We start from the raw sequence: 14,921 nt of genomic DNA, 5'->3' as shown, positions 1-14,921 counted from the left end.
CATCAAAGTTTCAGATGAGAGTAGAAGACACTGAGTTCCATACAAGACACTGAGTTCCATACAATGTTTTCAGGCAGAGAAGTGCTTCTTAAATGGTTGAGGTTAAGCTAGCAAGCCAACATCAAATCACAGAGTTATAACTTTATTTCACAAGTCAAGACAGCCCAACAATAACTCAGAAAGTACCCATTTTAACAATCGTGTATGCATTACTCGGTGTATACAAAATGAATTATGAAATTAATTTTGATATTCAATATTCTGTTCAATATCAAAGCTTGCTCTTTATAATGCAGCTTTGTAACATTAACAGTGGCACTTTGTCAAGACAGTGAACAATGGTAGACAGTAAAGGAAATGGACTCATGAATTTTTGAACTATGGTTCTGTTAAAGAATATGAGCAAAACAATTATTTTGCCATCTTTGTTTAGTGTGAACCCAAATTAATTTCTCTCCACAAAACCTGCTGTAAACAACTGCAAAAAATTGTGGTGGGAGATGGTGCTTCACCAAATCCTTGGTAAAGCAAAATGTAGTCATGAAACATGACTATTGTCATGTTTCAGTTAAGAACAAATCTTAAAACATTACTTTTTTTTCCACACATTTGCCAAATATGTAAAAAATATGTTTTTGATCAAAATTAGCCCAGTTTTAATTTTATTGGAAGGTTTAAAGAGAGTGGTAAGCTAAACGAGTGACTTTCAAAAAAACAACACTGTCCAACAAACAAACTACAGATTCAATTATCAATGCTACAAGTCTACTGATATGCATAAAGTCTATGCACTGTGGAGGAAGATATTCTGAGACAGAAGATGCAAAAATATTTCTTTTGCTGATTGTCGTGCCTTCAGCACCTTCTCCTGAAATATTAGTCAAACTCATTTTTTTGTGATTTTGTTGCATAGCAAAGTATTTAAAAGAACCAAAGATGTTTGCTTTTTTTTCATAGGTCTCAGCTGCTGTCGTGAGAGAAGCCGTTTCTGCGTGTTCACATCTGGTTTGCTGTTTCAGCAGAGTACAGGACAGGAAAAGGCACTTCAAAGTGTGGATGCCCACTTCGATTTCCTGCCTGTTCTGCCTTTAAGCCTTAAAAAATGAAAAGGTCTGCTTGACTCCCTGGAAAAAGCTTTGAGTCTTCCAACGGGAATCTGAAAGAGACAAAAGTTGCAGGAGCATCATCATTAGTGAATAACTACAAATAAAGACAGAAAGGTGTTTTAAAAGATTTATTTCATACTTTTAGAGTCTTACACATAGAAAACGGTTTTCTGAGCTGTGTGCCTTGGCTTTAACCCTCCATGGAGACCTCAGGAACAATGTTTCCATTCTGTGTTATTTCCACTGAAAGCTCCTGTACACATAGAGAATAAATACATTTTGGTGAGCATGCTGTAAAACACAAATACAGAAAAAGACATAAACCCTTTTCCACACTGTCTGAAGTGAAATCAGATTTTGTATTAGATCAGTTAGGATCACCAGTAACTCTTTATTTGACATTGTGTGCATAAGGCTGACATGACACTGTCATAAACATGACAAAACGCCTGTCATGAACAAGAAGGAGTCTTTTTGAATGTCTGAATGTTGTCATGAAGTGTCATTTGTAAATAATGACACTTTTAATGCAAAGTTGTTCTAAAACTTGCCTATAAAGTAAATTAAAAGGGCCAACTTTGCATTAAAGTGTAATTATTTAAGACATAATGCAAAGTTGGCACTTTTAATGGACTTTCAAGGCAGCTTTACAGCAACTTTGCATTAAAAGTATCATCATTTACCAAATGACGCTACATGACAACATGGCAACAGTACAACATGACAACTGATGAAGGTGGCACTTTCAAGTATCCAGGAACTGTTAGCAAGGATGAACTAGAATTATGCACAAACTTGATTACCGCTCCACCAAGCTGCACAGCCTCAACAGGAAGCTGTCCCTGACATGGAACATCACAGCCTCCGGATTTCACTTCTTCTGACGACACATCCAGACACTTTTGGTTGGCAGCAGCAATCTGGAAAAGAAAGGAAACATGAAGTCCAAGAACAAAGTGAGAACTTGACCATGTACACTTATTCTTCATATTTACCTTCTTAAAAATGTGTCCTGTTTTTGTTCCACTTAAATGTTTCCAATCAGCAAACTTTTATTTTCGAAAGAGTAAATACAAAAAAACCTTTCTTAAATTATGATTAAATTTTTTAAACTCCAATGATCCATTTTTACTGGTTTCTGCATTGATGTGGAGGAACTATTGACCATCTTTCTTTGCAAAATTATTTTAATTAATTCATATTTTATAGTTTTAAGCCACTGTGTCTTATGAGAATTAAATTGGTATCTTGATAAGGCCACTGCAAAACTGTCTTGTTTTTAGAGGTGCACTTTCTGCTGTTTCTGCTGTGTCATTGTGCTGATACAATTTCACATTAACTTGTTTTGTAGCTTGTGTAATGAGACTTATATGTTTTTTTTGATTGGGGCATAATGTGTTGCCTTCTGAGTTTTTTTTTTTACCCTTCTTCATGTTTAAAGTCTGGCTGTGTTTGTGTAATTTCTCAATTCTACTGCTATGACATTAATCTAACCAGTGTGTGTATCATAAGTGTAAGTAGTCATAGATCATTAAAAATTTAACAAGTGGGGTTATTGTACTTTTATGTAGGGCCACATTAATTAGATTTGTTGTTTCTTAATAAATAAAATTCTCTTTTGTAAAACATTGTTATTTGTTGCTTATCTAACAAAATAAAATTGTTAGATGATGTGAAACATTTAAGTGTGGAAAAAAAAAACAAATATTTGTTTTCTTCTTGCATTATGAAACAAATGATTAAGAGTATTGTAACGTGTATATATATATATAATATATATATATATATATATATATATATATATATATATATATATATATATATATATATATATATATATATATATATATATATATATATATATATATATATATATATATATATATATATAAAGGTCACTGGTAAGAGTGCCTACCTCTCCTGCAGGAGCAGCAGAATCTGTTTCAGGTTCTGCAGGAGCAGCATCCGTTGATTCTGTTTGGGGGATGAAAGTGTCCCCTGTTCCCTCAGCTTCCTGAATATCAAAAAGGAAAAAAAATTGCATTTGAAAAAAAGGAGAAGGAACAGGTTACAAGATGTCCAGCTGATAAATTAACCTTTACATAAAAGCAGGGATCTACTGAGCAAGAAGCCCATTGTATTTGTCTTTTTTTTTCTTTTAGATGATTTTTAGACTCTTTTTGCTTTGCTTTTATTTGTTACAATTTTTATCAGCTATAGAAACAATAAGAAGCTCCCCAGAAATTAAACCATGAGTAGCTGAAATCGTAAATAATAGTAGAATAAACAAGGTTGTAACTGCAGTTTTCCCAATATATTGTTATAAACATAGCACTCAGGAACTACTATTGTAAAATTATTCCAGTTATTCATGACCAACAAGCATAAAGTAAAGAGGATTTTGTACAAATCCCACCTGCTGCACAACAGCAGACGTTGAAACATCCTTCACTGTTGACACAGATTCAGTATCCGCTAATTGTTGGAGCAGCAGGTCAGCAGATCCCTGAGTGACAGAAGGAAAACATGAGAAGAGTTTTGAAGATGTTTCCCATCTTCAAAACTATACAGCAATCAAAAACCAGTTGGTTGTAATTTCATTGATCACAACCAATTGTTCTATTCTATTTGTCCCAAATAGAATAGAACAAAATGAAATGGTGTTTCCATGATCTAACACTTGTTAGTTGAAAAATCATTTAAAAAACAACAGTAAGTAAACATAAACAAAAACATAAGTGTGGTAATAGTGCATTTAATTATTTTAATGAGGCAGTCTCTATGTAGCAGTCTGATTCTTCAGGTTTTGTTGCTTTGAATGTGATGGTATGCATACAGTTTTGTGCTAATATTGTAATTAGCAGCTCAGACATAAAAACAATACAATTACTATCAAATGAACCTTTCTTGGCATGTGCTAGTAATAAACTCTTGGTTATACCTCTGAATGTTCAACAACAGGAGGGTCAGCTTCATCCAAAGGAGCTTCAGTGATCGTATTTAACACCTGATGAGAAAAAAGGCTGCCATGTTACAATTTAACAAAGCAACTACATTTAGTAAAGTGAAATTATTAATAGTGACATAAAATTGTTGTTTCTTAAAGTGGAGTAAACGATAAGGTTCTTACTGCTGGGATTTCCACAGGTTGGCCAAGAGCACCCTGATGTAGTCAGACAAAATACAGAGACGTCTATTGTTGACTTGGAGGAAATAGTTACAGTGACATAAAGAAACACTACACAGTTAATTAATTATATTATATGAGATTTACATAAAATTATTAACCTCTATGGCTGCAACAGATTGGACACTGAGTGCAGCTGAGTCTTCCAGTTTTTCCTCCCCATCCTCAGGTGGCTCTGCCGACTCCAGTCTTTCTATGACAACCTCCACCTCTGGTCCAGTATCAGATTCAGTTTTTTCTGCAGCATGTCCTACTTCAGCAGGACTTTGGTCACTGGTAAGATCTTCTCCCACTGGTTCTTCAGCCTGTTCCTTTACTGACTCTGATATGGTTACTTCTTCAGTTATGGACACTTCGAGTTCCTCCTTGGTCTCAGTGTCTTCTTCTGCCTCGCAGACATCCTGTGTCTACAAAGTTATCACAACACAAAACATTCAACATTAATCTAGAGGACAAAAAGGGTCCCTAGGAATACTGACTTTTCTTAATAGAGATAAGTGGATTACATTACACTACCAGAACGTCCGGGTCGTAAAAAACGTACCTGACCCATTTCTGTCTGTGCGTCTTCATTGTCTTCTGTCTATATGAAATACAAAATATATTTTCAGTTAACCTTTTATACATATGAATAAATTCATCAATAGATTCCCAGATGAACAAACACACAATTTAAAACAATTGAGTATGTGCTCAGGAGGATCCAACTAAAAACTTAATGAATTTATACTACCTTCACAGCTCTTTTATAGTATTAGGTAATGCTTGCTCCAGAGCAGTGAACTGCCAAAACTCCTACTCCTGAAAGGATCCTTACATGTACTGAAAATAAATTTAAAAATAGTTTCTTTAGGCAGCACCCAGTTGAAACCTTCACTCTAAAGTCCCGTGGAAGCAGCAAAGAGTCTTTTGCATGACTTTAGCTGTTACAAGGGTTGTCTGATTTAAGATTCACAGTGTTTACTTAAAACAAAAGGAAACGCATCAGGCCAAACAATGAAATGTAAAAAGTAGAACACAGTATTTAAACCATTAAGAATTTGTGGCTCTTTAGGAGGAGCTGATTTATAAAAGGCCTCAGGTTGGCGTCAGTCTAAAGGTTCAAAACCTGCTTCACTCAGACGCTCACCTGCCTAATCAGCCTCTGGCTTAAAACAAGAAGACATATGGTTGATTTAAGTTACAGTCAGGGGCAAAGCAAAGTGTTTTAGGTAAAAATGAAAGTTTAAGTTAGATTTACTTCAGCTTCTGCAGCAACCACCACTGGAGCCTCGCCTGGGGTTGTAACCTGTGAAGAAGAGGTTAAAAATGTTGTTCTTATGTCAACAAAACAAAAGAACACCTGAAGATAAAGAGTGCTTCTTAACAAGCATGTCAAGTTGTTCAATAAAACTGCCTCATTCTCTGCAGCTTACCCATGCCTAAAAATGTAAAGGTCAAGCTTTAGGAGGGACACACTGGACTTTTAAAAATGTGCCCAAGCTTCAAAATGACATTTTGTCAGCCTTGAGGCATTTAACAGAAAATAAATATCTCAGTGACAGCCTGATCAGGTTTTCTGTGGCCATACCAGGAAATGCGTGCCAGAAGTAGCTTGTAAAGTTGGGCTCCCAGTTCTGCACTAACGCAAACAGCCAGTGAACATTTTCTTTAGATGCTTTGTGTGATCAGTGTAACAGTTTGGAAAAAGGGGAGGAACGTCCTACGACTTTCATGAAAATCTCGCAACCAACTGGATGACTGCAAGCAGTTACTCCCTCTCTTCACTCCTGGGTATTTTTCAAGTCAGATCTTTAAAACTGTCTTTGCCATCAACTCAGTTCTTTCCTTTTAATAATCTCACAGCATATGTTATCCTCATTCGTCGTTCTGCATGATCATATGATCATCTAGATATAATGTAATGTAAAATTTTTAAGACGTTTAAAAGTGTGAAATGCAGAAATCCAAAACATTTCTGGCACAACTTACTGAACGGGTTGGTCCACTAATAAAGTTATTTTTCTGCACTTCAAGTGTTGCTACTGTCTTCACCTTAGGGATGTGTTAAGTGCATCCCAAAGTTTGCCAGACTAAACCTGTGAATCACCTTTAATTAGGTCTCACATTTGAACATCTGTTTATCAATTGCTTCTTCCATCAATTGTCTTCTTTTCTTTCAAGACTACTACTTTTATTTTAGGTGCATTTTGCTCTTTGTTAAAACACAAATCTCACCAACTCCCAAGAAACTACAATAAACGATATGACAGGACTACAAAGACCTTAAACCAGGTTAAGAAACAGTCCTGTTGAAAATATTTAAAATCAGAAAAAGCCTCCGATCCAAATCTCTCTGTGTGTTTATTTTAGGTTTCTGTGTCTATTGAGTCTCCATGTTGTCCTGTCTACCCTTGATTGTTCCCAGGGATGTGTCGTTCCCTGATTACCCTATTTAATCTCACCTGTGTTCCTAGTTGGATCCTTATCTAATCTGTCTAGTTGTCAGTCAAGTCTGTCGTCTTGTCTGCTATCAGTTATTGATTTGTTCCAGTTGCTACTAGTTGTGAGCATCAGCCTTTTGCTCATCTGTGCTGCCTGGATTATTGTATTTTTTGTTTCTTTTGATCATTAAAACATCACTACTTCATTCCAACCTGGGTCCTCAGCCACCTCTCAGCCACATATCATGACAATAAACCTACAATTACATTCATCAGAAATATTAAGCAAGTTAATCTTTCTTTATAAACTATATTATTGACTAACCAAGTTCTAAAATTGTATGATTAATGATCTTAAGAGGGAATTAGAAATCCTTAGATTTAACTTTTTTTACTTCCAGAAACCCATCGGACCTCCAAAGAACAAAAATAAACAAAAGGTTCTTAAATTCTCTGCATTTTTACTTGAATGTGAGACATTTTTAACATCAGGATAGTTGACAACTTTTATTCCAATCACAGTCTGGAGAATGTAACCCACTGAGGTACCTGGCATTTTTTTCAGAGAGCAATAACTAAAAATTGCCACATGAGAAGAGAAGCCTGCCAGGCCTTTCAATTTCCTGATAGCCATCACCTAAATGATCACTGGGGCGGCATCCACTGTGCAGCCAAGTGTGCTGAGCCATACTGGCAATCACAGAGAGATGCTCATGAATATTGAAAACCTTCATACTCTGATGATAAATAATTTAGCGTTACCTTGTGCCAGTTCTTTTTCTAAATGTAGGACGAGTTTACTGTACGAAATATCCCCCAAGTTGTCATCTACATAGACCAGCTTTCATCAAATCATTTAAATCTGAAAGTAAAGGCCTTCTTCAGAACAAAAGGGCCTAAAAAGCAAAAATGAACTCACAGTTAAGATAAAGAGAACACCATGTTCTGATCTACAGTAGATACACATGCAGCCTCTGTGAAATTTGTCTCAAACTGAAACTGTCAGGAGTAGCTTTAGACAAAGTTTGAAAAGAGAGGGAAGAATTATTTTAACTTCAAGACAGATGTAAAAATGACCTTGCAGAATATGGGAGTGAAGGATGCATGCAAATAGAGAATAGCAGTGAGAGACCAAACTAGGGAGGAGTGGCGAACAGAAGCATGGTAGAAAAAAGAGGTACAAAATGTTCAGCTCAAGCAGAAGCTCCATCTTCAGCTGCTTCAGGCTTCAGCAAACAGAAACACCCGACTCTTGTCTAATCAAGAAGAGATGCATGCTCACCTGAAACTCAGCGGCTTCTCCATAGAATCAGTTTTGTCTCACCAATTTATGTCTGTACCGATTCTGCATTAAGCTTGTTCTCTGAGTAAACTTTGGTAAAGCTCTGGATATGTTTGTCCAACAATGCAATGTCCAAAAAATAAGTCAAATTGGCATGACCATCTATAATTAATAAAGTTTTTGTAAATAGAGTTTGAAAATCTCAGAAACTGTGAAAACTTATGTAATTGGAAAGATGATTTTTGTCTTATTAGTACATTTGTTGAAAATAATGTCTGTAGAAATCATTTGAATTTGTGATTCATCTTTGTGCTGTTTGTCAAGACACAAAGTAGCATCTGTATTTGAAGCATCTGCCTTCTGCATGTTAACATTGAGTTTGAGATTTTTAAATAATCTTAAATTGCTCAGACAGGAACCAATCAAAGTGGTCAATCAGAAGACTGATTGTTTTGTTGTATTGAAAGAAGTAAAGATTCTACTTTAGTTCTGCTATAGGTTTACCTATCCATACACTATTGCAGGTGGCAATTTCAACAAGCTTGCAAAGTTTTTCCATTCCAAAAATAAGTTATTACTGGCTATGTCATTAGGATCTCCATCTTGTTGACACAAATAGCAAATCACCAATCACAAATACATCCTGCGACTACTACTTCCTGAAGCCTAAATTTAACATTGGAATGGGAAAGGAAAGGGATTTCACTAATCTCTTGGGTTTACAGAAAATGGTTCAGCAAATAAAATCTAATCAGCAAGCAGCAGTTCTGCTGACATCAGAGGTTAGAAGATGAGCAGGCTGCTTCGATACAGCAAAACAGAAAAGAAAAGAAAGCTCAAACAAAGTTTGCAGCCATAGTGAGGTAAATATCAGCTTTGAACACAAAGAATATTATGATTCAAAATTAAATAGCAGAAACAAAATTGGCAGTGACAAAGAAGGATGTATTTAAAATGCTTAAACTCTGCAAAAGCTCATTTTACAAGATGACAGAGGAAACACAAAAGTTTACTGTATCCAGTATGATTAGTGATTTATATTTTTATAGAAAACCTGCAGATAAATCCAGAATTCGCTTCCTGCAAGTGGGTAAAAATAAAACTTCATCACATCCTTCTTGTCAATATGTCAAAAGGCAAAGTATGCATCTGTCTCTCATTCTCTCATATAAAGAATTATTTTAAAGTCACTGATCCTCCATATTAAACGGTGAAAACACCGTTCACTGCTGCAGGCTGCAAACTTCTCCTTTATTTTCCCCATGTTTCCTAAATGGAACATGTTGTTCTCCCTGCTTCACAGCCTCCATCATCTACCTGTCTATGTGTTAACACAAACTATCTGGCAGTTAAGGTCACCGCACAGGAAGGGTGGCAAAAATGTGAATGCACATCTGTCTCGACTGGTTCCAAAATTTGGCTACTATTAATTACATTTTGATACCAACCACCAGGCACACAACACTCAAAAACAATTTCTTATCAAACTGTCAGGTGCTGCTAATGCTTTCTAAAACATCTTTATGCTCTGTTGGATGCTCCAGTAACTGCCTGTAGCACATCCTAAGAGAGTCTCCTCTAGATGTAAATGTTTCTTGCAAATTGAATCACTTCAATTAATACAACTGCTCTACATTTGTAGTTATGTGCAAATCAAACCATTCCTTCAGAACTTGTAAATGAAAAAGAAATTATTGAATTACCTCAGAGACGGGCTTTGTTTCAGGAACAGGAACTTCAGCCTCCTTCGTCAGATCATCTTCAACCGTAGAGGGTTCCGCTGGAGGAATACTTTTAATTGGTGCTTCTTTTGCGACACGAGCTGGACCTTCAACTTCATCCCCCACTCTGGATTCCACCTCCACAGTAGCCTGCTCCAACAGCACACCATCATCTGATGCAGCTACCTCAGCCACAAAGGCCTCTGCTGCTTCTTCTTTCACAACAGGCTGTGGTTCAAATTTTGGAGGTTCCACTGCAGGGGCAGAAATGGGAATGACCTGTGGGCGCTTTTCTCGAGTGGGTGGTGAAATTTTTGCTGCTTTTTTGGGAGTTGCTGTAGGGGGCGCACTAATGGCAATCCCTGAGCTGGCTTTGATTGGTGGATTGGCTGCATGCTGATCCTCAAGCGCTCTCCTCTGGGCTTGCTATAACAAGAAAAACAGAAAAAAAAACATACATGCATGTTAACCACTAATGACTCAATACAGAACGAGTATTAAGATGAATTTTGATCTTTATTGCCACAGATATATTCATTTTTCTGCATTTGATAATGATCTAGCTATATAACTATTCTTACATTCTTGACTAACTATTAAACTATTTCACATTTTGTCATGTTACAACCACAAAATCCAATCCATCACTGGGATTTTAGGTGATGAACTAATAATTATTTGTTTCTTTATCACAATATTGTGATAAAGAAACAAAATTATAGAAACAAATAGGCTAGGAATGAAAATGTGTACATATTTAAAACAGAGTAGGTCATAAAACAATTTCTAAACAATTATTTGAAGCCTTTATCAATAATTTGAGTGAAAATAGAAAGAGTGTAACTGAAAATATACCAAGACATGACTGTCCATCTAAAATGACTCTAATAATGATAAAGCATTCACTAAAATAGCATCCAAGAGGTTCACAGTAAATACTGAGGACCTGCAACCTATCAACAGCACAACTATGAATCACAGATAATCCCGATAAAACCCAGTGAAGTTTATATTTGTAATGTAATTTTACGGAAAACATTTTCAGGTGGTATTACTGTTTTTGCAAGGTGTTTCTAATGACAGATAAACATAAGGCCTGATACAATACCTTATGGAATTTTAACTGGTTTTTACTTTTAAATGCCCTTAAAAGCTTGATATTATTGGCAAACTGTAGCTCAGCCTGGCACCTACAGAAATACCAGACATGCCATACTTGCCAGGTTCAACATATTTTTCAGCTTTGGACAAAACCACCTCAGGCTTTGGTGGAGATTTTAGGAGGGCAGACCACTGGAGGGAGGGGGCAACTGGGACTGGACCCAACAAGGCTAGTTAGATAATGGGAGCTAATTAGTTGAATCAGAACAGTCCTGACAGGTTTGGTGAAGCGGGAAGAGAAACCGTGCGAGTCAGCAGCACTGATGGGTGCCCCGCGGGCCAGACAGTGGGTCTAATCACTTCATAATCAGGTTATAATCACTCCCCAAAAATGCTTTTGTTAGGCCAACAGCCAGCTCTGCATTGCTAGACCAGTGGTGCAAGCCAAAAGTGCCTGTGTGTGTGAGGGGTGTATGTCCTGTCCGTCCGACCACCGTCAAAACACGGCCTCTGTTGCCGATGTCCAGACAAAGCTTGATATTCAGCAGCCCGCTTTGGACTGGGAACAGAAAAAAGACAATTTATAAAGAACCAAATTTAGAGAACAGAAATAGATATACATCAGTCAGGTTCTGATTTCTCTAAGGTGATTAGCGATAACACAAAACTGAAGATGACTTAAGGAGACCATTTTATCTAAGTGTCAATAATGGACTCTGAAAACCAGCGAGATTGTGCACATTTCAACCTGGCAAAACCTTTGCAGCCCAATCCTACAGTCAACACATCACCAAAACCAGCCCTGTGGTGCTGAGAGGAGCAGATTCCAGCTAAAGATGGCACATTTGGGCAACAACAGGTCGTACATGGGTTGTCTCACCTGCTGTAAAGCCTGGTAAAACATCTGTGGTTTATTATTTTACTAAACAGAGAGAATGCACATTGATAACAATTAAAAACACATCCTAGAACTGTAAAGGTTATTCTTTGTCTGTTGTTCGTAGACAGGTTTCACAGGTTCTAACTGGTGATTGGCAAGGTCAATTAATGAAAAACAAGCAAACAAATATTTTCATCCAAATCTTCAAATGAACCAAAGCAAATAACTGTAAATCAAACATCAACAAATTAGCATGTACATTTTTGGGGTTTATTAACAGTCAGTTATGACTGTTTTGAAGCATAAATAAGGATAATCTTAGAATTTCTTCATTTTCCGATAGAATCCAAATTACTTCTATGACGGAAAATGCAACACATTGGTTTCTTACCTAGGGGTAATAGTTCCCAAGAAAACAACAAAGGGAAATTATGAGTGAGCAAAACAGATTAGTGCTTCTCTAAAATCCAAAAATCCAATTTGACATTTAAAAGGCTTCTAAATCAAGTGTGAAACTTTGCAATTAGTTAAAGAAATATCCTCATAGTTACATTACAGACAAGACAAACTGCAAAAATGAGTGAAAAAAATGTTATGATACCAAAAGAGATAGTTTCTTTAATTAATAAATTGTTTAATTTGTTGTTAACAGCAGAGTGGATGCCAGTCCAAAAACTAATGTATACAAAAACTCTTGCTTTGGATAATAACAGTGTCTTCTCTCATTTCTTTAGATTATACAGAGTTGTTATTTTCTTTGGTTACATAATTATCAAATATTTTTCATAACAATGAACAATGATGAATGTAAAAGACAACGCTAAATGTTTGCATATAAAAAGATTTTCACGGTTACAAATAAAAAATTTGCCCTTGACGAAAATGGAGCTTCTGTGTTACTTTCTCACTCACACAGATCTCCACTCTGCCACACCCACTCATTTCCTTTGAGCATTCCGTGTTCAAAAATAGTTCCACCCCAGACACAAGAGAAATAGACAAGATGGAACCGTATAAATTAGTGAGTTACTTATATTAAGACAAAGATATGGGTCCTTTGTTGGTTTATTTATTTTATTTTTTATTTTTTGCTATTTATTTTTTCACGTGTTTTAGAGAGTGCTGTCTATTTGTAAAATAAAATAACATAAATAATAACTGAATTATGTTAATCTCTCTCTTGACTTTGGAAATGCCAAGAAGTAAACAAAATGGTTGAATAAAATGGTTGAATATGGCTTTATCAGATTTTGAAAAATCAAATCTACTTAGGTTAAGTTTGGTTATTTTCTCGTTCAGTGAAATTTAAGCACATACATTTTTTTTCCCCCACCTCTACCTTCCTTCTGCATTTTTATGCTAAACCTGAACACTATGTTCATCTCAAAATAAACAGTCAGCACTGTTTGTGTTTTCATTTGCTTATAATAAAAATTTAAAGAGAAAAAATAAATAAATAAAGAAACGCTATGCAGAGTAAATCTGTTTTGCTAACAATAAAAAGTGCGCCTGTCATCACTCACCACCCTCCTCATGCGACGCTTGTTCTTCTTCCTCTTGCTTGGCATTTTGGATCTGCTGGAAAAATTCAAAAGAGACTGAAAGGAGTGAAACAGGCAGAGAGAGAGAGTAATGTGGATGTCTGTAAAGCCTCCTATTTCCCCCCTTTTACCTTTGCACCGAACCTATAGGCGGACTGGGATGGGAGATGGGAGGGGGGCGTGTCGAGACAAAGAGCGACAGCAAAAAGACGCGCGCATGCGCTCCACCGCTGTGTTACATGGCTGGATGAGCGCTGGACGACCTGCCTACATTTTGGACGGTGAGTTACGTTATGTAAGAGCTCCATCAAAACACAGAGAGGTCTACTGGCTTGGCTCACATTTAAGGTTTTCTGCTGCATTGATGTTTTGTCAGCCAGATCGTAAAAACTTCCACACTCAGTCAAAATCGTGAGAAGACATTAACTAAACACATTCCTCCGGGGAAATTAGAATGTGCAACTACAAACAGAGTTTTGAATGGATTGAAATTATAAAGCAAAAGAATAGATGGCATTGTTTGATGCTGGGAACACAAAGAGAGAAAACTCGCCCCCTGCACTGCAGAAGCTGTGAGGAGCCATTGTCTGAAACGTCTTGGGCAGCAGGAAACGTCTTGGGCAGCAGGGAATGTACGCTTATTACATGAAATAAATATGCTTTTGTGTTGGCCACATTTATTGGCTTTCACTTAAAAACCCTAAAATAAAAGTATTTTGTATTGCAGTTGTAATCTTTTTCTAAGAAAAATTCTAAATCTGAATTTTAATCAAACTATAGGGTATACTGGGTGCCCAATTATTAGAACAATCCCTAATAAAATTAACGTATTTCCACTCTGACATTACGCAACTGCAATAGAAGGCTATTTTATCTGAAAGTTTTTTTTTGTTTTTGTTTTTTTACACATTTTTACCAAGAGCATAGGTAAACAATACATTTGTGGATTCTTTATTTCCCAGGTGTTTTTGGACATAGTCGTTTGACATTTATACCTTGTGGCAGTTTTGCCTGTGGGTTTGAAACTTAATTTTCTCCTTCAGTGTCAATGAATGGATATCAGTTATGTGCAGTGATTCCAACCTGAAACTCCAGTTCAGGATGAACATTATGATCACTGGCTAATTAAAGAATAAAGACATTTTTTGCCCTGTCTATTTTCTCTATTAGCTTTCTCTATTACAACTACAAAGATTGTAATAAAGTTGGTCCTATTATTCTGGATTATATTTTAAGTTTTTCTTTAAGTTGTGCATATATATAAAATGTTATCTATGCAAATTCAGTCAATATTTTGAAACATGCACCAAGCTTTTGTGGATTTCCTCTTTCTCATTGATTCAGAAATGTATATCTGGCCTTTACAGATTCACACAGATTTATTTCCTGTAGTTTATATTTTTAATACAGTTAAATGTTTTCTTGTCATTTAAAGTATGCAAATGTAACCAGTCTGCAGTTCACCTCAAAATGCTGACGTGGATTGTTTTCTTTATTAGGACATTATCAATCATTGTTGTTGGCTGTATTTTACTCAGGAGATGTCAACTTTGACAAGTAATCTGAAGTTTTTCCTTTTTTTAAAGTATTCAAAGTCTACAAAGCTTTCTGCGTATTACAACAAGGCTTAGCTTAGTCCTGTTCCTCAGTCTTGTGAGCACACATTGACATGAAGCATAG

The 14,921-nt window shown here is 36.2% G+C and overlaps 1 protein-coding gene across 3 annotated transcripts; it reads right to left on the bottom strand.

The window, feature by feature from the left end:
- Positions 1 to 121: 121 nt before the first annotated feature.
- On the bottom strand, positions 122 to 13,370 carry si:dkey-164f24.2 (uncharacterized protein LOC566607 homolog). Of its 3 annotated transcripts, none has more exons than XR_008606587.1 (12): positions 13,224 to 13,369; positions 9,702 to 10,145; positions 5,534 to 5,581; positions 4,838 to 4,876; positions 4,395 to 4,700; positions 4,237 to 4,269; positions 4,048 to 4,113; positions 3,523 to 3,612; positions 3,022 to 3,120; positions 1,910 to 2,026; positions 1,246 to 1,359; positions 122 to 1,156 (listed from the first exon to the last, which is right to left on the bottom strand). XR_008606587.1 is itself a non-coding variant. In XM_055039833.1 (12 exons), exons 1-11 carry the CDS (start codon positions 13,266 to 13,268, stop codon positions 1,297 to 1,299), a joined length of 1,350 nt encoding a protein of 449 aa, XP_054895808.1. In that variant the 5' UTR covers positions 13,269 to 13,369; the 3' UTR covers positions 122 to 1,156; positions 1,260 to 1,296. The 3 variants fall into 3 exon arrangements, 1 of the variants encoding a protein (XP_054895808.1); XM_055039833.1 differs by having other exon boundaries at positions 1,260 to 1,359; XR_008606588.1 differs by lacking the exon at positions 5,534 to 5,581 and having other exon boundaries at positions 13,224 to 13,370.
- Positions 13,371 to 14,921: the final 1,551 nt, after the last annotated feature.

The sequence above is a fragment of the Poeciliopsis prolifica genome, unplaced genomic scaffold (assembly GCF_027474105.1).
Source record: "Poeciliopsis prolifica strain line A6 unplaced genomic scaffold, Auburn_PproV2 SCAFFOLD014, whole genome shotgun sequence".
Classification (NCBI taxonomy): domain Eukaryota; kingdom Metazoa; phylum Chordata; class Actinopteri; order Cyprinodontiformes; family Poeciliidae; genus Poeciliopsis; species Poeciliopsis prolifica.
The sequence above is the reverse complement of the archived record's forward strand: the minus strand, read 5'-3'. Positions and strand labels throughout refer to the sequence as shown.